Genomic DNA, 27,087 nt, shown 5'->3' with positions numbered 1-27,087 from the left:
CCCAAACCCCTTCTTCACCTTGTTGCTGTGTTCAAAACCATTCACTGGCTCCCTGGACATCCTTGGTGGAACAGTGGATAAGGGGCTTCCCGGGTGGCTCTAGTGGTAAAGAACCTGCCTTCCAATGCTGGAGATACCAGAGACGTGGGTTCGATTCCCTTGGTTGGGATGATTCCTTAGAAGAGGGCATGGTAAACCCCTCCAGCATTCTTGCCTGGAGAATCCCACAGACAGAGGAGTCTGACAGGCTACAGTCCATAAGGTCGCAAAGAGTCAGACATGACTGAAGTGACTTAGCATGCAGGCATGCACAGTGGATAAGAATCTGCTTGCCAATGCAGGGGACGTGGGTTTGATCCCTGGTCAGTGAAGGTTCCATGTACCATGGAACAACTAAGCAAGTGTGCCACAACTACTGACCATCTCCCTAGAGCCTCTGCTCCACAAGAAGAAGCCACCACCATGAGAAGCCCGAGAACCACAAGGAAGAATAGTCCCCACTCGCCACAACTAGAGAAAACCCACACATAGCAATGAAAACTCAGCACAGCCAAAAATAAATAAATAAACCTTTAAGAAAAAAAGAATATCCAATTATAAGATCCCTCCTTTCTCCCCATCCAACCTAAATCTTTCCCCAGCATAAACACCTGATAGCTATTTGAGCTACATCCTTCTCCAGACTGTATCTTCTTGGGGGTTGGGGGTGGGGGGGGTGCACTGCATGGGGTCTTAATTGTGGCAGGCTGGCTCCAGAGTCTGTGGGCTTAGTTCCCCCAGCAGGGATCATACCCACACCCCCTGCCCTGGAAGAGGGATTCTGAACTCCAGGATCACCAGGGAAGTCCTGACTATGCCCTTTTCATTCATCCGAGGGCAGCTTCCTGGTCTGAAGGAGATGAGATGTCTACCTCTGCCCTTGTTTAGCTGTGTGATGGTGGAGAATCCATGTACCCCTCTGAGTTTCTGTCTCCCTCATCAATACCTGGAAGAAAAATTTGCTCCCCTTCACCCACATCTTATGTTCACATTTGCTCCCATGACATTGGTTAATGCAAGCGACACAGCCAAGTCCCATATCATCGGAAAGGAAGTCTAATTCTCCCATGAGGAAGCCTGCGTGCTAAGTTGCCTCAGTCATGTCTGACTCTGTACAACCCCTTGGACTGTAGCCCACCACGCTCCTCTGTCCATGGGATTCTCCAGACAAGAATACTGGGGTGGGTTGACATGCCCTCCTCCAGGGGATCTTCCCCACCCAGGGATTGAACCCACCTCTCTTATGTCTCCTGCATTGGCAGGTGGGCTGTTTACCACTAGCACCACCAGGGAAATGTCCCCTCACCCCCAAAGGCAGTAACTACTTTGATCGTTAGATCTACCTCGGACCCAGTGAGGCAAGGAAGACAGCAGGCAGGACAAAGAGTGTTTGGGCCAGGGACCGGGGAAGAAGGAGAGAAGTGAAAGTTCTTTCTCACTACCACTCAAGGCCTCCTGCGATTTCGCAATCTGTCTCCACTTCCTCCTCTTCAAAATGGACCTGTTGGTGAGGTGAGGGTGTGGTGGGGAGGGGTGGGAAGGAATAGAAGCGGGAGAAGGCGCTATTTCAACAGAAGGACTGTCTGGGCATTCACATCTCTGCCTGTGGTGATCAGAGCTGTGCATGTGGACTCGCTCCTCCCAGGTATAGAAACACCCCTCCAGCCTCTCTCCTGGAGGGCCCACAGCGCCCCCATGTCCTCAGCCCCACTCAGGAGTGACCTGGGTCGCCTCTGCACCTACTTGGAGGAACTGGAGGCCGTGGAGCTGAAGAAGTTCAAGTTATACCTGGGGACTGCGACAGAAATGGGGGAGGGCAAGATCCCCTGGGGGCGGATGGAGCAGGCAGGTCCCCTGGAAATGGCCCAGCTGCTGGCAGCTCATTTCGGGCCACGGGAGGCCTGGCTGCTGGCCCTCAGCGTCTTTCATCAGATCAACAGGAAGGACCTGTGGGAGAGAGGCCACAGAGAGGACCAAGGGAAGGGTAAGGAGGTGGTGATGGCCCGGGCTGAAGCTGCCACCCACTGATTCCCTTCTTCTGTGTTTTTGTTTTGCTGTGTTTTTTTTTCAAGATTTTTCTCCTGCTTCCTGTTTTAAAAATTAATTAATTTGTCTGCACCTGGTCTTACTTGTGGCATGTGGGGTCTTCGTTGTAGCATGCCAGTTTCTCTCTGTAGTTGCATGGAGGCATGTGAAATCTTAGTTCCCCCACTGGGGATTGAACTTGTGCCCCTTACACTGGAAGTCAGGTTCTTAATCACTGGACCACTGGGGAAGATCACCCTTCTCCTTCCTGATGATTGCTGGGCTCCCAAGAGCCACCTCTAACCCATCCCTCTGGTGCCTGGAGCATCTCCCTCTATCTTCTTCACCTGGAAAACTCCTATTCATCCGTCAGAACCCTGAAGGCACTACTTTCTCTGTGATTCCTTTACTCATTTTCTCCCTCCCTCTGCTCAATCACCTTGGCTGGCTTGAAAACCCCACTTTTCATACTAAGTGCTTAATAAATATATATTTTGGAGTCCATGAAAGAATAGAAGATGCTCAATAAATAAGTACTGAATAAAAAAATATGCCAGTACACATGTATAAAAGACATTTCAAAAATGCTAGTTTCTGGTGTGGGGCTGAAGGGGAGGAGGAATCCAAGCCGACTCAGAATGCCCTGGCTGAGGGATTAATCAGATGGATGGAGGTGCCAATCACTATGATCGATACCCATGGGCAGTGAGTTATTACCATGTAGACAGTTTGATGTAATGGAAGTTACTGTCGTGAAGGGCTAGTCAGATACGTGCCAGCTGATCTGACAAAATTCCTCTTCCAGACGCTCCATCTGGTGGCCCACCCTCACTGGGCAGTGAGTCAGCATGTTCTCTGGACGTCTTGGCTGCCGCTCCGAGAAAAGGTGAGCCACGAGCCATGTAAGCTGGTGGAGCCACTATGGAAAACAGCATGGAGGTTCCTCAAAAAACTAAAACTAGAATTACCATATGACCCAGCAATCCCACTCTTGGGCATATACCCAAACAAAACTCTAATTCAAAAAGATACACGCACCCCTTTGCTCACAGCAGCACCAGTCACAGTAGCCAAGACATGGGAATGACCTAAATGTCCATCGGCAGTTGAATGGATAAAGATAAATATATATATTACATCTTCTTTATCCATTCCAGCCTGAAGAAGCTGGAATGCTATTCAGCCATGAGAAAGAATGAAATCAGGCCATTTGCAGCAACATAGATGCAACTAGAGATTATTGCTCTAGGTGAGGTCAGAAAGACAAATACCATATGATATCATTTATGCGTAGAATCTAAAATATGGTGCAAATGAACCTATCCACAAAATAGACTCACAGACCTAGAGAACAGACTCCTAATTGCCAAGGGGGAGGTGGGTGGGGGAGGGAAGGACTAGTTTTGGATTATCGGATCCAAACTAGTCTATGTAGGATGGATAAACAACAAGGTCTTACAGTACCACAGTGAAGTATGTTCAGTATCCTGTGATAAATCATAATGGAAAAGAATGTTTAGAAAAAGAATGTCTATATGTGTATAAGTGAGTCAGTTTGCTGTACAGCAGAGATTGGTACCACACTGTAAATAAATCAACTATCCCTGCCTGTGTGCTCAGTCATGTTTGACTCTTTCGAGACCCCATGGATTGTAGCCCACCAGGCTCCTCTGTCCATAGTATTCCCCAGGCAAGAATACTGGAGTGGGTTGCCATTTCCTTCTCCAGGGAATCTTCCCAAGCCAAAGACTGAACCCGCATCTCCTTCACTGGCAGGCAGATTCTTTATCACTGGGCCACCTATTAACGTAAAGTGTGAAAATCGCTCAGTTGTGTCTGACTCTTTGTGACCCTATAAACTGTAGCCCACCAGGTTCCTCTGTCCATGGAATTCTCCAGGCCAGAATATTGGAGTGGGTAGCTGTCCCCTTCTCCAGGGGATCTCCCCAACCCAAGGATCAAACCCAGGTCTCCCGCATTGCAGGAGGATTCTTTACCATCTAAGCCACCTGGGAAGTTAAAAAAAACCAACAACAAAAAAGAATAGTTCCCATGTTGCTTCTGCTTCCCACAAGAAGGCAAGATCTGTGGTGTTGTACCGAAGTACCGAAGTTCCCAGGCTCCATCTAGAAAAGACTTCCAACGTCATCGCAAAGCAGATAGTTCACTAGACCACAGTTTGCATTAATGCATGCATTCATTAAAGGCTGCTGACCAATCTATCTTTCACGGTCCTTCATTCCTCTCCGTTAGATCCCCAGGAAACTTACAGGGACTACGTCCGCAGGAAATTCCGGCTAATGGAAGACCGCAACGCGCGCCTGGGGGAGTTCGTCAACCTCAGCCACCGGTACACGCGGCTCCTCCTGGCGAAGGAACACTCCAGCCCCAGGTGGGCCCAGCAGAAGCTCTTGGACTCGGGCCGGGGACACGCGGGGACCGCTGGCCACCCGGCCAGCCTCATCCAGATCGAGGCCCTCTTCGAGCCAGATGAAGAGCGTCCGGAGCCCCCGCGCACCGTGGTCCTGCAGGGCGCGGCGGGCATGGGCAAATCCATGCTGGCCCACAAAGTGATGCTCGACTGGGCCGACGGGAAGCTCTTCCAAAACAGGTTCGACTACGTCTGCTACATCAACTGCCGGGAGATGAACCGGGGCACCGCAGAGCTCAGCGTACGAGACCTCCTGGCCAGCTGCTGGCCGGAGCCCTGCGCACCTCTCCAGGAGCTCGTCCGCGTGCCTGAGCGTCTGCTCGTCGTCATGGATGGCTTTGACGAACTCAGACCATCCTTCCACGAGCCGCAGGGCCCCTGGTGCCTCTGCTGGGAGAAGAAAGCACCCGCGGAGGTCCTTCTGGGCAGCCTGATTCGTAAAAAGCTCCTGCCCGAGCTGTCTCTGCTCATCACCACGCGGCCCACCGCTCTGGCCAAGCTCCAGCGCTCGCTGGAGCATCCCAGGCACGTGGCGATCCTGGGCTTCTCCGAGGCCGAGCGCAAGGAGTACTTCCACAGGTATTTCCACGACAGGGAGCAGGCCAGCCAGGTCTTCAGCTTCGTGAGGGACGACGAGCCCCTCTTCACTCTGTGTTTTGTCCCCATGGTGTGCTGGGTGGTCTGCACCTGCCTCAAGCAGCAGCTGGAGGGCGGGGGGCTCTTAAGACGGAGGTCGAGGACCACGACGGCCGTGTACCTGCTCTACCTCCTGAGTCTGATGCAACCCAAGCCAGGAACCCCCACCCTACCGTCCCCGCCCAACCGGAGGGGGCTGTGCGCCCTGGCAGCCCACGGCCTCTGGGAACAGAAGATCCTCTTTGCGGAGCGCGACCTCCGGGAGCACGGCCTGGACGCTGCCGACGTCTCTTCCTTCCTCAACATGAACATCTTCCAGAAGGACATCATCTGTGAGACGCTCTACAGTTTCATCCATCTGAGTTTCCAGGAATTTTTCGCGGCCATGCACTACGTCTTGGATGATGGAGCGAGCGGGTCCGGCCCCGAGCGGAACGTCAGCAGGTTGCTGACCGAGTACGCCTTCTCCGATAGGAGCTTCTTAGCCCTCACAGTCCGTTTCCTGTTTGGACTCCTGAACGAGGAGACCAGGAGCTACCTGGAGAAGACGCTGGGCTGGAAGGTCTCGCCTGGCGTCAAGACTGAGCTGCTCGAGTGGATCCGCCGCAAGGCTCGGAGCGAGGGGTCCACCCTGAAGCAGGGCGCCCTGGAGGTCTTCGGCTGCCTGTACGAGCTCCAGGAGGAGGAATTCATCCAACAAGCCCTCAGCCACTTCCAGGTGGTCGTGGTCAACAACATCACCACCAAGATGGAACACATGGTGTCCTCCTTTTGTGTGAAGAGCTGCAGGAACGCCGAGGTACTGCAGCTCTTCGGGGCTGCCTACCAAGCCCATGGAGAAGACGGGCTGAGATGGCCCCTGGCAACGTCGTAAGTATTTGCTGGGGCTCGCTCCCCGAGTTCATGTCCTTAGCCAAGTTCATGTTCTCAAAGCGGGTGACTTTTCCCTCCATCCTAGGAGATATTTGGCAATATGTGGAGAAGGATTTCGCTGTCACAGTTAGGGGAGATCAGACAGATGCTAGGGGTCTAGTGGGTGGAGGTCAGGGATGCTGCAAAAATATCCTATAATGCACAGGACAGCCTCCATCACTAACAACTATTTGGCTCCGAAGTGTCAACAGTGTCCAGGTCATTTTCTAGTTCTTAAACAACAAGAACAAAAACACTAACAGTTGCTCAGTGTGTCCAGCTCTTTGAGACCCCGTGGACTGTAGCCTGCCAGGCTTCTCTGTCCATGGGATTTTCCAGGCAAGAATACTGGAGTGGGTTGCCATGCCCTGCTCCAGGGGATCTTCCTGACCCAGAGATGGAACCCAGGTCTCATGCATTGGCAGGTGGATTCTTTACCACTGAGCCACCAGGGAAGCCCTAAGCGATACTTATCAGGACTAAATAGTGGCCCATGTCAAGGAGAATGTATCCAGTCAACATATATTATCCAGGGCCTTATATCTGTGGGCTGGGCTATTTTTTTTTTTTTTTCAGTGTTTTTTTTTTTTTTTTCCCTTGTCCTTGCCCTGCTGGGCTTAGGAGATTTTAGTTCCCTGACCAGGGATGGAACCTGGGCCCCTGGCAGTGATAGCACACAGTCCTAAGCACCAGACCTCCAGGGAATTCCCAGTGATTTTCTAATCTTACTATATGGTCTTTTTTTTTTTTTCTTAAAAGTTTTTCACATTGAGGTGTAGTTGATTGACAATGCTGTGTTAGTTTCAGGTGTACAGCAAAGTGACTCAGATATATAATACATATATATATACATATATATACTTTTTCAGATTATTTTCCATTATAAGTTACTATAAGATATTGAGTATAGTTCCCTGTGCTATACAGTAAGTTCTTGTTGCTGGGCATTTTTTTTTTTTTTATAGATTGAAGACAGTATCAATAAGCCAGCCAGTGCCCCTAACAGAGCAAACAGTCAATGGAGAAGGAAGATAGACAAAGAATAGTAAATAAATCAATAGGCAAATGAAATGAAATTGATTAAGGTAGTTGCAAACAGAGTTATCTATTAGGAAGAAAGTAAAACCGGGTAATATTATATAACAGACAGTGACTTGAAGGGGGAAGGGCAACATGAAAGGAGGTGGTCCGTGAAGGAAACTCTGAGCAAGTGACATTTTCTGTGTGTTTGTTTGGCTAGGACTTTGTTCTGGTTTGGGTTCCCTGAGGAATCACCTTAGAAGCAAAGATTTCAACGTAAGTGGAGTGGAAAGGAAACATTCTTGTTCCCTCTCCTGTCTTAGGTTGTGAAACTGGGGACTTATAAATTAGACTTACAAAAGACGAGATTCACAAGCTAAAAAAAAAAAAAAAATAGAAGTTTAGCGGCACGTCCATTCCTACTTACACGAGAATGGACCCAGAAATGAGTAACCCTAAGGGATCTGTAGAATTTGGGCTAAGGCATATATATATGGAACCTAGAGAGATGGCACTGATGAATCTATTTGCAGAGCAGCAATGGAGACCCAGGCAGACAAAGGGAACAGACTTGTGGGCACAGTGTGGGAAGGAGAGGGTGGGAGGAGTTGAGAGAGGAGCATGGAAACATACATTGCCATATGTAAATTAGACAGCCGGTGGGAATCTGCTGTCTGACTCAGGGAGCTCGACCTGGTGCTCTGTGACAACCTAGAGAGGTGGGATGGGGTGGGAGATGGGAGGGAGGTTCAAGAGGAAGGGGACATATATATACCTATGGCTGATTCATGTTGCTGTATGGCAGAAAGTAACATAATGTTGTAAGCAATTATCCTTCAATTAAAAATAAATTTTAAACAAAAAGAATTTGGGCTTATGTACAGTCTTAACAAAAGAACAATATGTTTGTAGGGCTATGACAAGACTTGAGTTTCTGGTGTGGCAAGCTGTGGAAAGGCATATATGTGGGAAAACTGATGGAATAATCGTTTGTGCAGTCTCACAATGATTTCATCAGCTTTGGAACTGCGGGGGAAGAAGAATCCTCTTCCTTGAGGTTAGGGTCTCTGACTGGGCCTAAGAATTAAATTGACATGAGACAGCATTATGGGGGAAACACCCAAACTTTATTAAAAGAATGAAGACCGAAGAGCAGGTGATGCTGCTGGCCTGAGGACCACACTTGGGAACCACAAGTACAGATGAAAGGCTTTAAAGACCTCCCTGGGGCTTTCCCTGGTGGTCTAGTGGTTAAGACTCCGTGCTTCTGCTGCAGGGGGCACGGGTTTAATCTTTGTTTGGAACTTAGATTCCCCCACGCTGCATGCACTGCCAAAATAAATAAACCAATAAATTTAAAGAGCTCCCTGATAGTAACTCAATCAAGTAGTGGAGCTCTATGGTTTTCTGCCCTCTCTAAGCTGCTTGCTAATGCTTTTGGAAAAAAAAAAATTACAATGGAATATTTCAAATATACACAGAGTATTTATATAGAGATAGATAGATGAATATATATATTCATCATTTATTTGACCAGTTAGCAACATTTTGCCAAATGTGCTTCATCTATTGTTCCCTGTCTTGCTTTTTATTTTTCCTCAAAAAAAAAATGTGGGGGGGATTGTTCCTGCTAGGCTTGTGGAATCCTATTTCCTCAACCAAGGATTGAACCTGTGCCCCCTTCCCTCACCATGGCATCATCATTCCTAACAAAATTAACAATTCCTGGGAATTTCCTGGTGGTCCAGTGGTTATGGGACTTCCCTGGTGGCTTGGACAGTAAAGCGTCTGCCTACAATGCAGGAGACCCAGGTTCAATCCCTGGGTCGGGAAGATCCCCTGGAGAAGGAAACAGCAACCCACTCCAGTATTCTGCCTGGAAAATCCCATGGACGGAGGAACCTGGTAGGCTACAGTCCATGGGGTGGCAAAGAGCTGGACACGATTAAGCAATTTCATTTTCACTTTCCAGTGGTTAGGGCTTCCTGCTGTTACTGCGAAGGGCCTGGGTTCAATACGGGATTGAACCCAGTAATCGATCAGCATAGCAAAAAACAAAAGCAACAACCAAAAAACACAATTCCTTAATATCTTCTAATACTCAGTCCATATTCAAATATAGAGCTTCCCTGGTGCATGCGTGCGTGCTAGGTTGCTTCAGTTGTGTCTGACTCTTTGCAGCCCCGTGGACTGTAGCCCACCAGGCTCCTCTGTCCATGGGATTCTCCAGGCAAGAATACTGGAGTGGGATGCCATGCCCTCCTCCAGGGGATCTTCCCGACCCAGGGATCGAACCTCTGTCTCTTACATCTTCTGTATTGACAAGCAGGTTCTTTACCACTAGTGCTGCCTGGGAAGCCCTCAGGCTCAGTGGTAAAGAACCCACCTGCCAATGCAGGAGACACAGGAGACGTGGGTTTGATCCCTGGGTTGGGAAAATACCCAGGAGAAGGAAATGCTAACCCACTCCAGTCTTCTTACTGGGAAATTCCACAGACAGAGGAGCCTGGCGGGCAAAGAGTGGGAGACGACTGAGGGACTGAGCACACGTTCAAGGGCCAAACATCTCCGTAAACTGACCGTCCTGTCTGTCCTTCCCGCAGCCCTGAGAGGCACATTTTACCCGACATCTACAGCGAGCAGCTGGCTGCTGCCCTCAGCACCAACCCCAGCCTGGTGGAGCTGGCTTTGCACAGCAACGCCCTGGGAAGCCGGGGGGTGAAGCTGCTATGTCAAGGACTCAGACACCCCAACTGCAGACTGCAGAACCTGAGGTGAGTCCAGGCTGGTCTGTGAGCTTCTGGGGGCCCTACCGTTCCATCTCAAGGGGCTCCGTCAGAAAGAGCATAGGATGGGACTTCCCTGGTGCTTCAGTGGTTAAGACGTCCAGCTTCTACTGCCTGGGGCACGGGTTTAATCCCTGGTTGGGAAGCTAAAATCCTGCAAGCCACGTGGTGTAGCCAAAAAACAAAAAATCATAGGATGATGTTTGCTTGAGGTCCCATAAGAAAGCACCACAGGCTGGATGACTTAAGTGATGGACTTTGATTTTCTCAAAGCTGTGGAGGCTGGAAGCTCTGGCTCAGCGCGTCGGCAGGCTTGGTTTCCTCCGGGCCCCTCTCCTTGCCTTGCAGACGGCCACCTTCTTCCTGCATCCTCTCAGGGTCTTTCTTCTTTGTGTGTCTCTGTCCTAATCTCCTCTCCATAGAAGGACACCCGTCATATTGCACCAGAGTCCACCCTCATGACCTCACTTTAACTTAATTACCTTCTTGTAGTGATGGAGAAAAGAAGAGAGAATGGGGAGAGGAGGAATAAATTAGGGGGTGGAGATTAAAATATACACACTGTGTTGTTTTTGTTTAGTTGCTGAGTCAGGTCCCATTCTTTGCGATCCCATGGACTGTAGTCTTGACAAGAATACTACAGTTCGTTGCCATTGCCTTCTCCAGGGGATCTTCCCAATCCAGGGATCGAATCTGCATCTTACATCTCCTACGTTGGCAGGCGGGTTCTTTACCACTAATGCCACCTGGGAAGCCCCTTTACAAAACAACCCCAAACGAAATCACCTGGCTCTTTTCTTCTTTGCGTCTCAGGTTGAAGAGATGCCAAGTTTCCAGCTCTGTCTGCCAGGACCTGACGACCGCACTGATCGCCAACAAGCACTTACTGAGGATGGACCTCAGTGGCAATGCCCTGGGGCTGCTGGGTGCGCAGCTGCTTTGTCAGGGGCTCCGGCACCCCAAGTGCAGGCTTCAAGTGGTGCAGTGAGTGTCCCACCCCCCCTCCCCAGGAACACTTCCTTCACCTCTGTGACCTCCTGGGACAAGCTGGTTGTGTCCCAGGGCTTGAAGCATCTCCCCAAATGCCAATCCCCAAACCCCTACCTCTCATCACAGCTGCCCTTAGACCCGTGACCTGAGATGCCACCCCTCCTGGCCTCTGCACTTTGTGCGAGTTGCTGAGTCACTTCAGTCGTGTCTGACTCTTTTGCCACCCCATGGACTGTAGCCCACCATGTTCCTCTGTCCATGGGATGCTCCAGGCAAGAATACTGGAGTGGGCTGCCATTTCCTCCTCCAGGGGATCTTCCCAACCCAGGGTTCGAACCCAAATCTCCTGCTTGGCAGGCATATTCTTTACCACTGAGCTCAAATTAGAGCTGCCCTTAGACCCTTGACCTGAGACCCCTGCTCTGGACTCTGCATTTTGGAGAACCTGTTTTTGGCCTCTTCTGACCCCAGTCATTTCCACATGGTGAGGAGTCCCTGGGGCCACCTGCCCACCCAGAACCCACACCCTATTTATTGACCACATCCTGAGTACTCAGAACCCCAGAGGTCTCCGTGCAAAGATCCTTTTCTTGTGCAACTTCCTTTTTGTTCAGTGCCACTGTTTTCCAAAAAACACCCTGCCTTCCCCCTCTATGTCTTCATAACTACTTCATTAATACTACTCATAAGAATGCTCCATTTTTTCCCCATTTTTTAAGACTTTTTTTTTTTGAATGTGGACAACTTTTAAACTCTTTATTGAATTAGTTACAATATTGCTTCTATTTTGTATTTTTGGTTTTTTGGCCACAAGGCATGTGGGATCTTAGTTCCCCAACCAGGGATCAAACCCAGACCCCCCCCCACCCCGCAATGGGAAGGTAAACTCTTAACCGTTGGACCTCCAGGGAAGCCCCCCCAACACTCTACTTCTGACACTTTTATATGTGGAGTTATCCCCACACGAAGGCATGTGACACCAACTGGGTGTCCTGGAGTTTATTTTGGTTCTAACACTATCTACCTGGAGATGGCGTCAGAGTAAGGCTTCATTGCCTGGAACCTGTGTCCCCTGCATTGCAAGGCAGATTTTAACCACTGGACCACCAGGGAAGTCCCGTGTTTTTGCTTTTGTTTTATCACTTAGGAAATTAGAGATTTAGGAACTCTGTGCCAGGAGCCAGAGCAGAGACCTGTGTGTGTGTGTGTATTTTTTTTTTTTTTTTATTATCTCACTGCCCCTGATCTTATTCTTCCAAATCAACTTCTATTTACCCTTCAATAACCAGCTCAAATTCTCCCAGAGAGCCTTCCCTCATTGCACACCACTTGCCAAAGCTGGGTGAGGAGGCCCCTCCACCAGGATGTTCAACAAACAGTAACTCAAGTTGATGGAGCACTGACCATGTGTCAGGCTGGTTCTGCACCCACTGCTTTTAATAAATTATGTAATCCTCACAACAAACCTGAGGCCGGCATAATTATTATCCTTATTTTAGTCTGTGACTTGAGACATGGTGGCACATGTAACAGAAAGCTGAGACCTGATGAAAACTCTCTTGAGGGAATTCCCTGGTGGTTCAGTGGTTAGGACTCTGTCCTCTCGCTGCCAAGGGTCAGGGTTCAATCCATGGTCTGAGAACTGAGGTCCCACAAGCCACTATAGGGTGCAGCTAAATAAACAAACAAAAAACCCCAAAAAAACACAAAACAAAATGCTCCTTTGAGGTCAAAGTATGGGGGGTGGGGAACAGGTTGTTGAACCCTAGAGACCTTGCTCTGAACTATTACTCTGTGTACAGTGCCTCCATGAGACCACCTGTGTGTGTGTGTGTGTGTGTGTGTTGCTTAGTTGTGTCCAACTCTCTGCAACCCCATAGACTGCAGCCCACCAGGCCCCTCCATCCATGGGATTCTCCAGGCAAGAACAGTGGAGTGGGTTGCCATTTCCTTCTCCAAAAGGAACTGTAGAAAGAAAGAAAGTGAAGTCGCTTAGTCGTGTCTGATTCTTTGCGACCCCATGGACTGTAGCCTACCAGGCTTCCCCATCCATGGAATTTTCCAGGTAAGAGTACTGGAGTGGGTTGCCATTTCCTTCTCCAGAGACCACCTATACTGGATCATAATTACTCACTCATTTGTCTTATTAGACAGGATTCTCTATCTGGAAGTGACAAAATCCTGTTTGTCTCTGTAACTTTAGGGACAATTGTAGGTTCATGTCCAGCTCTTTTGAAACCCCATGGACTGTAGCCCACCAGGTTCCTCTGTCATGGAGTTTCCCAGGACCCAGGAAAGAATACTGGAGTGGGTTACCATTTCCTCCTCCAGGGGTTCTTCCTGACCCAGGGATAGAACCCACATCTCTTGCATTGGCAGGCAGGTTCTTTTCCATTGAGCCACCGGGAAAGTATGTTGGCTGATTAGATGGGGCAGGGCAGGAACCATCAGGATATGGAAAAGCAAAATGGCTCCCTCTTCAACTCTTCTCTTTCCTCCCAAGGTTGAGGAAGTGCCATCTGGAGGCCGGGGCCTGCCAGGAGCTCGCCTCTGTGCTCAGCACCAGTCGCCATCTGCTGGAGCTGGACCTGACAGGAAATGCACTGGAAGACTCAGGCCTGAGGCTCCTGTGTCAAGGTTTGAGGCACCCAGTCTGTAGGCTGCGGATTTTGTGGTGAGTTCTACCGGTGTCTCTGTGAATCTGACTCCTCTAGGGACCTCATATGGGCTTCACTGTGGCTCAGAGAGTAAAGAATCTGCCTGCAACTCAGGAGACCCAGGTTCAAACCCTGGGTGGGAAATATCCTCAGGAGAAGGGAATGGCAACCTACTCCAGTATTCTTGTCTGAGAAATCCCATGGACAGAGGAGCCTGGCAGGCTACAGTTCATGGGTTTGCAAAGAGTCGATCACAACTGAGCACACACACACACACACAGTTATTTTTAACTTTTTGAGGAACCATCATACTATTTTCCGTAGCCACTGGACCATTGTACATTTCCAGCAACAGTGCAAAGAGGTGCCAATTTCTCCACATCCTCACCAACACCTGTTGTTTTCTGTTTTTTGGATAATGTCTATCCGAACGGGTATAAGGTGATATCTCACTGTGCTTTTGACTTGTGTTTTCCTAATGATTAATAATGTTGAACATTTTTTTTCACGTGATTTGTGGCCATTTATATGTCTTCTTTGGAGAAATGTCTATTTAGGCCTTTGGCCATATTTCGAACAAGTCGTTTATTTGAAAACATTACTTTTAAGATTGGGGGCAGCCATTTGCAGCAACATGGATGGACCTAGAGATTATTGTACTAAGCAGTCACTCAGTGTTGGGGATTTTTTCCCCGGGACTTGGAAACGACGAACCTGAAAGAATGACACTCGGACAGTCTCTTGCAAGGACTGACAAGTTTATTTCTGCAATCAAGCCTGTTTATAAAAGCAGGAACAAAGAGCTTAGACTATACAGCCAACAGAATGCATACAGGGTTAACATCTAATCAGTAAAAATATTTCAAGGACAACGCACTCTAAGTGACCCATGTGCTTATCCCATAACTCGTTTTCTCAAATAACATCCTTAATATTTATTATTAAATCTTGGCGCCGGGCATAACCAAAGGCAGGAAATGTTTTTCTGCCCGCAGCACACCAAGCCAGGATATTTCTGGCCCTTCGCCATTTTCCCAAAGACTTCCTCCAACCGGCTATTTTGTACTGTGCTTCCTAACAACTCAGAAAGAGAAAGACAAATAATATCACTTACAGGTGGAATCTAAAATGCTATCACTTATATGTGGAATCTAAAATATGACACAAATAAACTTATCTATGAAACAAACAGAGTCACTGTTGCAGACAACAGACTTGTGGTTGCAAAGGGGAAGGCAGGGTGGAGGAGGGAAGGACTGGGAGTTTGGGGTTAGCAGATGCTATTATAAACTGAATGGATAAACAAAGTCCTACTGTACAGCACAGGGAACTATCTTCAATATCCTGTGATAAACCATAATGGAAAAGAATATGAAAAAGAACACATACGTATAACTGAGTCATTTTGCTACACAGCAGGTATTAAGAGAACATTGTAAATCAAGTCTACTGTAATAATTTTTTAAAAAAGATTGGGGGAAGGGAGGATAGCATCAGCATTGTACAGGAAACACTCCCAAACTGGATTTTCTGCAGGTTGAAGATTTGCCTCCTCACTGGTGCTGCGTGTGAAGACTTGGCGTCCACCCTCCGAGTGAACCAGAGCCTGGTGGAGCTGGACCTAAGCCTGAATGACCTGGGGGATCCCGGGGTGCTGCTGCTGTGTGAAGGCCTCAGGCACCCCCAGTGCAAACTCCAGACCCTCCGGTGAGTCCCCGCTTTCCTCACTTTCCTAGGAGTCCAAAGTCACAATTCCTGCCCTCCTGCCTAGGCTCAGGGGGGCTGTCTCCCTCCCCTCCTCTCCTAACCTCTAGCTCCCTCGGCCTCCTGTCAAAGGTTTTTCTGCCACAGGGCCTTTGCACAAACAGTTCCTTCTTCCTGGAATGCACTCCTTTTTTTTTTTTCTTCTTTTAACATTTATTTTATTATTTATTTATTTATTTAGCTGCCCCCAGGGTCTTACTTGCAGCATGCAGGATTTTTAGTTGTGGCATGCAAACTCTTAGTTGTAGTATGTGGGATCTAGTTTCCTGACTAGGGATCAAACCCAGGCCCCCTGCATTGGTAGCCTGGAGTCTTAGCCACTGGACCACCAGGGAAATCTCCCTGAGATGCACTTCTGCTCTGATTTCTCCTTTTTTTCACCCTGATAATACCTGTTTCATCTGTTAGGATCCAAAGCAAATGCTTCTTCTTCATGCACACCTTCTCCAATCCCTAGATAAGATTACTTTTAGGATCCTATTTGACCTTATTTTTCTGTGTCACTTATCAGAATTTGTGTGTGTGTTGTTATATTCCAGAAGTACAGGAACAACATTGTGGCAACAACGTGTTCCTGTGACTAGCATAAGATCTGGCTCAGAGATTATATTTTTAAATGATGGAACAGATGAAAAAGCAAATTTAAAAAAAAGAAAATGAGAAATTCCCTGGTGGTCCAGTGGTTAAGACTCTACACTTTCACTGCTGGGGGCTGAGGTTCAATCCCTAGTTGGGGGACTAAGACCCCAGAAGCTGCTGGGTGGGGCAAAAAAAAAAAAAGCAGCAGGACTGTCAATTTCATCTTGCCCCTCCCCCATTCCCTCTCCCCACCTGTAAACACTAGTTTGTTCTTATATCTTTGAGTCTGCTTCTTTTGCATAATATTCACTAGTTAATACGGTAGCATTTTCGACCCCATTAAGCTGAAGACATCTGGGAATTCCCTTGTGGTCCAGTAGTTAGGACTTCCTGCTTTCACTGCTGAGGACCGGGATTCAATCCCTGGTGGAGGAAGTAAGATTCAACCCCTCTCTTTCCCCAAAAAAACTTCAGAAGAAATGAGACAGCTCTCTCCTGTGCTTAATGTCTTCCCAGGCTCTGCATTTGTCGGCTCAGCTCTGTGGCCTGTGAGGGTCTCTCTGCTGTGCTTGGGGTCAGCTCCCACCTTCGGGAGCTGGACCTGAGCTTTAATGACCTGGGAGACCGCGGCATGTCCTTGCTGTGTGAGGGGCTGCGACACCCCACCTGCAGACTCCAGAAACTGTGGTGAGTGGCTGGGAGGCAGGACTGCTGGGTGTGATGCTGGTCCCTGGCGGGGTGGGAGGGGATCTGTCCTGATCTTTTTTTCTGTTGGACGGTTATCCTTCCATGCCTCCATCTCTCTGGAAGATACGAGATGCTCAGAGGTGGAAAGAAAAGCTGTGTGAATGAGTCACAGAGTAATTCATCCTCTGGAATGCAAACAGAGAGGCTATTTTTCTATCCAGTCATTGCCTCTAAACATGTTCTGTAAAACTCCCCTTTTCTCTGGGCATTTACTTGGGCAGATTTATAGCTTTCTGGTAACCTTTATGTAATAAAAGTTCAATCTGGGGCTTCCCAGGTGGTCCAGTGGCTAATAAGGCTCCTCGCTCCCAAAGCAGGGGGCCTGAGTTCAATGCCTGGTCAGGGAACTAGATCCCACATGCCTCAACTAAGACCTGATGCAGTCAAATAAATAATAAATAAATAAATATATTTTTTTAAATTCAGTCTGGTCCAGAATAAACTTCAGTCAAATGTTAATGAACCTTTCTTCCTTCCCTTTTCTCCCAATACCAGCCCATCCCTTCCTCCCAAAAGACTTAGAATGAGAGGAGGCTGTGTCTATTTTTTTTTAATTAATTGTGTTAATTAATTATTTTTGGCTATGCTGGGTCTTCACTGCTTTTCTCTAGTTGCAAAGAGCAGGGGCTACTCTTTGTTGTGGGGCAAGGGCTTCTCATTGCCTTGGCTTCTCTTCTTGGGAGTCTATGCTGGTGGCTCAGATGGTCAAGAATCTCTTAGAGGCTCTAGGCAGGCAGGCTTCAGTAACTGTGACTCACCGGCTCTAGAGCTCTGACTCAGTAGTTGTGGTTGCTCCCTGGCATGTGTGATCTTCCTGGACCAGGGATTGAACCCCTGCTCCCTCCATGGGCAAGCAGATTCTTAACCACAGGACCACCAGGGAAGCCCAGGCTTATCTATTTTTAATTTTCTTCCCTTCATGAATCTCTTGCTTATCTGGGGCCCTGGGTAACTGGAAACGAAGATGAGAGCTTAGGGACAGCATGTCTCCCTTTTATTTATTTATTTTTGGCCGCACTTGGGTTTTGGTTCCTGCGAGAGGGCTTTCTCTAGTTGAAGTACACAGGCTTCTCACTGCGGTGGCTTCTCTTTTTGCGGAACACAGGCTCTAGAGCACGGACTCAGTGGTTGTGGCTCATGGGCTTAGCTGCTCCTCAGCATGCGGGGTCTTCCCGGACCAGGAGTCTAACCCACGTCTCTTGCACTGGCAGGTGGATTCTTAACCACTGGACCAAGGAAGCCCCATCTCTCCCTTCATTGGTGCGGCTAGGTTCCCTCTGGGATGTCAGTTCCACCCCCTCCCAGTTTGGCAGGTGTCCAAATGATACCTGTCTCATGGGGATCATATGTGTGTTCTCATGGGGACCCCAGAGGAGGTGCTCCTGACATGAAATGATCTGGGTCAAGCTCTTTCCACAATCCCCTCCCCAGCTCTCACCATATGTCCTACTCCTGACCTTTCTGTGCCTGTGAGGTGCGTGATTATACATCACCCACCTGGGTCTTTCTCTTCCATTTCAAGTCCTGAACTGTTGCCTTATACGTTGTTTGGAGGCACATATTGCTTCACAGCCTCAGCCAAAGATGAAAACATTTCCATCTAACATCCCAACTATAACAGCACTTCAATGCTACCTATTTTTACTGTAACAGCATGGAATACAAGAAAGAAACACAACTGAACAGAATAGAAACCAGAGAAAATCAGATGGCATAGTGTTGGGGGTGGGGGCAGGAAGCAGCCCAAATCATGCTGACTTCTTTAAAAAAAAAAAAAAAAAAGGAGAAGAAGAAGATGGGGGAGAGCATTGATCAAGTTGTGTAACTGGAAGTGTAGGTTTCAGGTATGGCTTGATCTAGGCATTCAGATACTTGATCTCCATTATCTTCTCTACTTATTGCTGTATTGGCTCCATTATGAGTTAAGGTTAGCCTTGATCCAGTACATGGTGGCAAAATGCCTACAGCTCTATAGATGACTTCTTTTCAGGTGCAAATTCTGAACAAAAAAATCTCTAGGGAAAGCATGATTCTAATTCACTGTTTTGGATGGATCCTGTGCCCAGAGGGAACCACTTGTGGTGGCTGGGGACAAGGAAACCAACCAGCTTAGCCCTTGACCCTATATCTACTGCTAGAGCTTGTAGATATTAATCCCTGAGATGGGGGTTTCAATGAGAAATTGGGATAGAATTACCAGAAGGAGAAATTCTTGGCTGCAGAACCAGGATATCTATTACAGATGGAGCTATGAATTCAGAAATCTTTTTTCTTTCTTTCTTTCTTCTTTTGTTTTAAAAAATTAATTTTGGGGCTTAAATGGTGACTCAGTGGTAAAGAGTCTGACTGCCAATGCAGGAGACACGGGTTCAATCCCTGGTCCAGGAAGTCCTCACATGTCAGGGAGCAACTAAACCTGAGTGCCACAGCTACTGATCCTCAGCTCGAGAGCCTGTGAGCCACAACTACTGAGACCATGAGCTGAATCAGGTGAAACCCAAGCTCTGCAACAAGAGAAGCCACCGCAATGAGAAGCCCAAGCACCACAGCTAGGGAGTAACCCCCACTTACCACAACCAAAGCCCACACAGCAACAAAGACTCAGCACAACCAAAAATAAATAAAAATAAATAAAATTAAAAACTTGAATTTTTATTGGAGTATAGTTGCTTTACAATGTTGTGTTAGTTTCTACTGTACAGCAAAGGGGACTGTCTTTAAATGCCTTTATGAAATGCTTTCCCTCACCACACTGCCCTTAACCTGGACTGATCTGATTCTAGTCTGCTTCTTTCTTAAAATGATCCCTAAAAACGTCACTCTGATTCCCTATGAAGCTGACACTTTCCAACACAAACTGCTGACATTTTCAACCACTTCTCGTCTTCCACAGGCTCGACAGCTGCAGCCTCACAGGCAAAGCTTGTGAGGACATTTCTTCTGCCCTGGGCATCAACCAGACCCTCACAGACCTTTATCTGACCAACAACGCCCTGGGAAACACAGGTGTCAGGCTGCTGTGCGAGAGGCTGAGCCACCCGGGCTGCAAACTCCGAGTCCTCTGGTGAGAGATGGTCCCTGCCTTTGGAGGAGACAGGACCCGGGGCTTGGGGTCAGGAGTCGTGTCCGACTCTTTGTGATCTCATGGACTGTAGCCCGCCAGGCTCCTCCGTCCGTGGGCTTCTCCAGGCAAGGATACTGGAATGGGTTGCCATTTCCTCCTCCAGGGTATCTTTCCCGGCCAGGGATCAAACCTAGGTCTCCTGCATTGCAGGCAGATTCTTTACTGTTTGAGCTACCAGAGAAAGCCCTTCCGTAAGATGATTATAAATTAAATTTGTTAACACAGACTAGGGTCTTAAAAATGAGATGTAGCTTAGAGCAAGCTTATCTCCCAATAGATTTGATTTACAAAGATGAACTACTTAAATACTTAATTAAATACTTAATGGAGTATCTAATTCCATTAGAATTAACATATTGTAACCAAGCAGGATGTATAAGAGATTTGCTGTAAGGACTGAATGCCACCATAGTGGCCTGGAATATTTCCCTTCTTGTGTCCTCAGGTTGTTTGGAATGGACCTGAATAAAATGACCCACCGAAGTTTAGAGGCACTTCGAATGACAAAACCTTACTTGGACGTTGGCTGCTGAGTAGCTGGGCTGCTGGTTCTTCTCTTGAAGTCAGGACAGAAGAGGACCATCCCAGGACCCATGAATCAACGTTGACCTCTGTCTCTTTACTTCCTCAAGAGACAAGATCCTCTGCAGGATAATCTTTGCTGCTTGGGGTTTGTGCGATTGCTGGGCAAGAGGGTGGAATTTTAGTTTGGAGAGTTGGTGCCATGGAGAGAATTCAAGGCAGGGTCCCAGATGATTCTAGAACAGAAGCTCTCAACTGAGGGTGATTTTTGTCAGCCGCCCTCCAACCTCCCCTTTCCCAGGACACCCGGCATTGTCAGAGGACACTGGGCTGGGAGAGTTGTTGGCATCTTGTGAAGTCCTGCTATAAATATCCTAGAAAATAAAAATACACCGACAGTCCCCACAACAAAGTGTTAGGGAACTGTTGACCATAATCACCCTCCTTGGCCAGGTCTGCTTGCCTGAGTTTTCTCACAACAGGAGGTCCCGATAAGGAACTTGGTGCTGCTTATTGGTTATCCATCTTAAATATAGCAGTATATTATCCATCCCAAACTACCCCTTCCCCTCTGGCAGCCCTAAATTCATGAGCAAGCTGAACTAGGGGTAATCTGACTCACTTAAAGCAATCCCTAGGCTGTCATAAGGGCTTCCCAGGTGGCGCTAGTGGTAAAGAATCCACCTGCCAATGGAGGAGATGTAAAAGACGCAGGTTTGATCCCTGGGTCAGGGAGATCCCCTGGAGGAGGGCATGGCAATGGTATTCTTGCCCGTAGAATCCCACGGACAGAGGAGCTTGGCAGGTTACAGCCCACAGGGTCACAAAGAGTGAGACTGAAGGGACTTAGCACATGCACAGGCTGTCATAAAGCTGAAGGCTAAGGAATCTTGTGGGCATACAAGTTGAGAGTACACCTTAAGGTGAAAGTATGAGTTTTCTGGCTTTGTAGTCAGAACTGCGTCTCCAGCATTACAGGCTAATTCTTTACTGATGAGCCGCCTTAGTTTAAAACTAGCAACACGGGATTTAATTACTGGACACTCAAGGTTCCATGGCTGGAGTGGTTTGGGGAGTACTACAGGGCACTTCTGAGATGGGATGTCCCAATTATAATGATTTCCCACTACGAATGAGATATAACATTTAGAAATTGTGAATCACCATTATTACACACCTATAACCATATCAACTGCATTTTAGTAGATTTCAGAATTACCTAATTATTACCAATAAAACTTTACATGAAATTGTATCTCTAAATTCAATTCTAAGCACAGGAGTCCTGGCAACTGACTTTCCACATTTACCTATAGGTTAAGCATCTTGGCAAACTGCTAGTCCATTGATTCTAAGATCATAGTTCAGCCACTTGAACTTCTGAACAAATTTAATTCTTAACATTGAGTGTTAAATAGCCAGACTGTTTAGTTGCTAGGTCATGTCTGGCTCTTTTGGGACCCCATGGACTGTAGCCTGCCAGACGCCTCTGTCCACATTTTCCAGGGAAGATTACTGGAGTGTGTTACCATTGCCTTCTCCAGGGGACCTTACTGACCTCTAGGACTAAACTCAAGTCTTATGTCTCCTGCATTAGCAGTTGGGTTCTTTACCTGAGCCACCTGGGAAGTCACATCAGATACAAACTGCCACTGTAGGCAGATTCTTTACTCCTGAGCACCAGGGAAGCCCTAAATTAACACCGTTTAGGCACTTGTTTCGGAGAAGGCAATGGCAGCCCACTCCAGTACTCTCACCTGGAAAATCCCATGGATGGAGGAGCCTGGTAGGCAGCCTACCAGGACAGGACTGAAGTGACTTAGTAGCATGCCCTTGTTTAACACTCTGCCAATCTGTGTGGAGCTTGTCAGAAAGCTAAATCCCCTTTTTAACTCCCCTTAAATAACTGGGTATTTTATGTCCCAGGTGCTACTAGCCAAAACTTGGGGAAAATATGTTGAGACCACGGCAGCCATCCCTAAACACTATAGAGATGCTCCACCCCAGCTGCAAAGGGATGGAGGATCACACAGGAGGTGAGAATTAAGAGCTTTATCTGCTGCTTACAATTTCTGATTCAATGAGCACATGTCCCCATCCCCGTGGTAAAACTGCACCCACAAAACTAGTCCCTGGTCCCTAGTTTGGGAACCAGGAAGTTTCTGGACATACTTTGTGTGACCTTAGTCCCCAACCCAGGGAGATTGCTAGAGGCCTAGAAACCACCTCCAGGGCTTAATCCTACGAGGAATTAACGTCTTCCCCACTAGGGATCGAAGCTGCACCCTTAAGAATGGTCTAGGAACCCAGAGACCCCTGGAGGCACCCACTGAGACAGTCCCACTTTCCAGCAAGCCCCCAGAAACTCCTCATAGTGTTCAAGGACCAACTTTGGAAATAAATGACTGGAAAAATAAACAGGACACAATATAGGTATACTGTTTTATTAATATTTATGACATTCAAATTTGTTTTATTAACATTAATGACACTTATATATGACATAACATTTATGACATTAACAATTATAAGTGAAATAAAATGATACGCAGAGCTTTTAATCGAGCAAGGGACGGGGGAGCCTGGTGGGCTGCTGTCTATGGGGTCGCAGAGTAGGACACGACTGAAGCGACTTAGCAGCATATTGAACACGGCAAATTACAGACAAAAACCCTGGAATTGTTAAGTAAAACCCCACCATTGATTAAACAGAAGTCCTTGGTTGCTGACAGAATCTGACTTGAGTCAGTAATGAAGAGCAGGATCGGTAAACGCGAGCAGATATCGCAGATTCCAATCCTGAGATGGTTTTCCCGAGCAGGGACGCTCGAAAATGGGAGCACTTTCCAGTCACAAATCGGCAAGCACCCCCATTTTGAGCATCCCGGTCTGGGTTACTGGAACCAGTTCTGACCCTTATCCTAGGAAAGATCTCTGAAAGTCATTGGTGTAAGGAGACGTTAAGCAAACTTTATAGACAACTTTCATACCAGGCCCCCAGTTTTCACCAAGTGGAAGCTACTCTCTCAACCGGTAACACTCAAAACATGGCGGCACTTCCCTTCGTAAAACGGAAGTGCCCCCACAGTTTGAGTACCACAGGCTGAGAAGTTGCGGGCCAGGATCACTAAGGAATTAAAAAACAGAACGCTTCAAAGGATTAACACTAACCCAAACCGCAAGAGCAAGAGGGAAAGCTAACATGAAGTCCGATTATGGAGCTCGTGTTTACCCCCCGCCCCTGCACTATTACCATAGTACTAGAACTTCGGTTAAGGAGAGTTAAATGCATGCTGAGGTTATTCGACTTTGCCTTGGACTTCCCAACCAAGTCCTCTGCATTTGATGCACGGAGGCGGGGAAGGTACAATCCCTGGTTGGGAACTAGGACCCCTCATGCCACGTCGCGCGGTAGTGAAAAGTTCAGGCTGCCTCAATTTACGCTGAAATGAGCCAAGAAAATTCCCCTCCCTAGATGTCGCTGGCTAAACACTATACCAACTTTGGGGACACAAAAGGTCAGCTACCAGAAGAGAATACACTAGGCTGGGCGAGTCGGGGTGGGATTCTCGGTGGTTACGCCTCTGCACTTTCAATGCAGGAGACGTGGGTTCGATCCCAAGTTGGGAATATCCTGCATGCCTCCTGGCTGAAAAAAAAAAAAAACGAAAAAAACTATTAGAATACATAAGTGCAGTTTAAATGAGAAAAGGTAGCTTCGAGTCAAACGAAGAGGTAACAACCCAGTGCAATTTCAGAACACTGAAAGCAATAAAACTTACTGAAAATAGACGAGCAGCTGGAAAAAGAAAAGGGTGAACAATTTAAGGAAAAGAATGTGCAGGTGATACTCACAAAAAGCAGGATTTCATTGCTTCTCTAGCCAGGAAGTAAGGTCTCAGACCTGCCGACCTCTTATATAAGCCAAAGACCCAGCCTTTGCGGGGAAGACCACTCCCCTCCACAGGTCTCCACCCAGACCCACCCTGCCCCATTCTGAGTGAGACCCATCCTCCAGTATTTTTTTTTAAAACCGTCGACTCCTTCATTGTTTATACCATCAAAACAAACAAATTATAAACAAACTAGGAAAATACATAGAAGTACCCCCTAAGAACATAACTGTACCTTCTGGGGACTCAGTTATTCATTCAACTACTATTTACTATTTAGCAATATTTGTTGAGCACATAAGACATGCCAAGGCATGCTTGTTAGTGTCTGGGGTGTTTGGGGTGAATAAAACGACGGATTTTATAGTCTAGAATACTGTTTTTCGACTGAGGGTATTTTTTTTCCCTCCTCAGGGGATATCTGGCAAAGTTTGGAGACACATTTGGTTGTCACAACTGGGGAAGGCAATGGAGTACCTTCAGCCTTTTGTGGATAATGCCAGGGGTCTTGGCAAACATTCTAAACTATGTACAGCGCTTTACAATGTGAATAGTGTGGAAGCTGAGACTGAAACCTAGAGGAAGGGTGATGGAAAAAAACAATCAAGAACACGTCTAATTCTGTTCATGTTATCTCTGAATCTCTGTGTATTCATACAAAGCATTGGTGTAGGGATCGCTTCGGAGTTCTTTAAATCCAGCACCCCATTAAAAGGTATTTTAAGTGTTTCTTTTTAACAACTATGAATATTACAATTTCTCAAAATATTTTCAGTATCTTTTTAAAATGTGCAGTTTTACTAAATTTATGCGTATTATTGAGATCTGAGTATTCTCCTTGTAAGAAATTCTGGACAAAGATAACAAGTCCATGGGATTTACTAAAGATTGTTGGATAAATTTCAAAAACTATATAAATAAAATGGTAAAACCAATAAATACATGTGCCTTAATGCTTAATGGCAATACAGAGTATATCTTTAGCCTATTTCATTAAGCCCCTGTTAGACATTTTCAATTTTTACAAATTTAGGATAATTTATTAATAGTGCTATAATGAGCATTTTTAATTAATATTTTTATTGGCAAATAGTTGATTGGCAATGTTGTGTTAGAATGAGCATTTTAAAATATTTCCTTTTCCGTTTTTTCTTTAAAGAATTTTTTTTTTTTTTTACAATGAGCTTTTTTTTTTTTCCCGGCCACCCTGAGAGGCTTGTGGGATCTTAGTTTCACAACCAGGTATCAAACCTGGGCCCGTGGCAGTGAAAGCATTGAGTCCTAACCATTGGAACATCAGGGAATTCCCTAAAATGTGGATTTTTGAGAGCAGCTTTGGTAAAAATGGAGACATTGGTTTCCACCCAGATCTAACCTCGCCACTCCTCTCCACCTGGACCCTCTGCTCTGTCCCCAAACCCAGCAAGGTCCTTTTCATCACCTTATTTTCTCAGCCACTGACAGCTTTTTCTTCCTGCCCTTCACCCTCATGGAGCACGTTCAGGGCCGACCCCTATGTGTCTCTCACATTTCAAGGGCTTAGCATTTCTCTTTGTCTAATCACTAGCCACCAGTTCAATCACTTGTCACAGTTGTCCTTTGAGCTCAGCTCCCAGGGGACAGTGGTTGGTCTTATTCACCTATAGCCCCCCACCCCCAAATCAGCCCTGGGGCCCGCACTTAGTCAAAATGCAAGAAGCATTTGTTCTTAAGGGTGAAAAACTATTAATGCAATTGACTTTAAGAAATGTGAAACAAAGACTTCCATTCAAAGTTGATTTTAAGTAAATCCCGTGGAGAAGGAAATGGCAACCCGCTCTGGTATTCTAGCCTGGGAAATGCCATGGACAGAGAAACCCGGTTGCAAGAATCAGACGTGACTTAGCAACTAAACAACCACCAACGTGCCCATTAAAATCTCAAGTTAATATGTTTATTAGCTGCTTTTTTCCAATTTTCCCCCAGCTTTATTGATGTACAATTGATTTGTTAACTATTAAAGTTTTATTGATGTATACTTGATTTATTAACTGTTAATGAACCTTAAGTCTCAAGTTAATATCTTTCCTCTTTGAAGGTATTAGTCACTCATTCCAATCCGACACGACAACCCCATGGAATGTAGCCTGCTAGACTTTGCTGACCATGGGGAGTCTCCAGGCAAGAATACTGGAATGGATTCCCATTTCCTTCTCCAGGGGATCTTCCCAAACCGGGGGTTGAACCTGGGTCTCCTACATTGCAGGAACATTCTTTACCTTTCCTCTTTACTGAGCCACTTTTTTTTTCCTTCTTTATTTTTTTTTTTTGGATTAAAAAATTTCAAAGATTTAAGAAATGAGATTCGATAGCCTGGGGTGGCTGGGGGAGACTAGGACTAAATGGAAAAAGTTTGCTAAATCAAACATTCTTCCTGCAGAATTGAAAGCTCTTCATTTGCAAATCACTAGACCTTGTTGTCATTACAATCACCTGGTCTCTCCACCGTCCCCACCCAATTCATACCTTTATCTGGCTGGTCTGCATACCAGTAAGAATAGCTTAAAAAAAAAAAAAAAGATCCTCAACAGTTTTTGAAATCCTTTAGTGTACAGAGTTCTTTGCTCAACAGTGAGGTACTGCCTGGAGGTGAATGGGTGATAATCGTGTTTTTTAAAAGGATTCCTACAATTTAATGTAAAGTTACTGCTTTGTGCTGAAGTTGAGGAGAAAAAGTGGGGGGAAGGGAGGACTATTTCCAGACTAGATGAAACACTTTAGAAGACCTTACCTGACAGCTGAAATTTATTAGACATCATTTAATATATCTGGCCACCTCATGCGAAGAGTTGACTCATTGGAAAAGACTCTGATGCTGGGAGGGATTGGAGGCAGGAGGAGAAGGGGACGACAGAGGATGAGATGGCTGGATGGCATCACTGACTCAATGGACGTGAGTCTGAGTGAATTCCGGGACTTGGTG

At 46.8% G+C, this 27,087-nt stretch overlaps 1 protein-coding gene across 1 annotated transcript; it reads left to right on the top strand.

The window, feature by feature from the left end:
- The first annotated feature begins 1,694 nt into the window (after positions 1 to 1,694).
- On the top strand, positions 1,695 to 25,133 carry NLRP12 (NLR family pyrin domain containing 12). The gene is made up of 10 exons (XM_070388241.1): positions 1,695 to 2,023; positions 2,870 to 2,950; positions 4,318 to 6,001; positions 9,667 to 9,837; positions 10,663 to 10,833; positions 13,343 to 13,513; positions 15,033 to 15,203; positions 16,356 to 16,526; positions 19,480 to 19,650; positions 20,156 to 25,133. Exons 1-10 carry the CDS (start codon positions 1,735 to 1,737, stop codon positions 20,241 to 20,243), a joined length of 3,168 nt encoding a protein of 1,055 aa, XP_070244342.1. The 5' UTR covers positions 1,695 to 1,734; the 3' UTR covers positions 20,244 to 25,133.
- The last annotated feature ends 1,954 nt before the right edge of the window (positions 25,134 to 27,087 follow it).

This window comes from Bos mutus, chromosome 18, assembly GCF_027580195.1.
Source record: "Bos mutus isolate GX-2022 chromosome 18, NWIPB_WYAK_1.1, whole genome shotgun sequence".
Taxonomy (NCBI): domain Eukaryota; kingdom Metazoa; phylum Chordata; class Mammalia; order Artiodactyla; family Bovidae; genus Bos; species Bos mutus.
The sequence above is the reverse complement of the archived record's forward strand: the minus strand, read 5'-3'. Positions and strand labels throughout refer to the sequence as shown.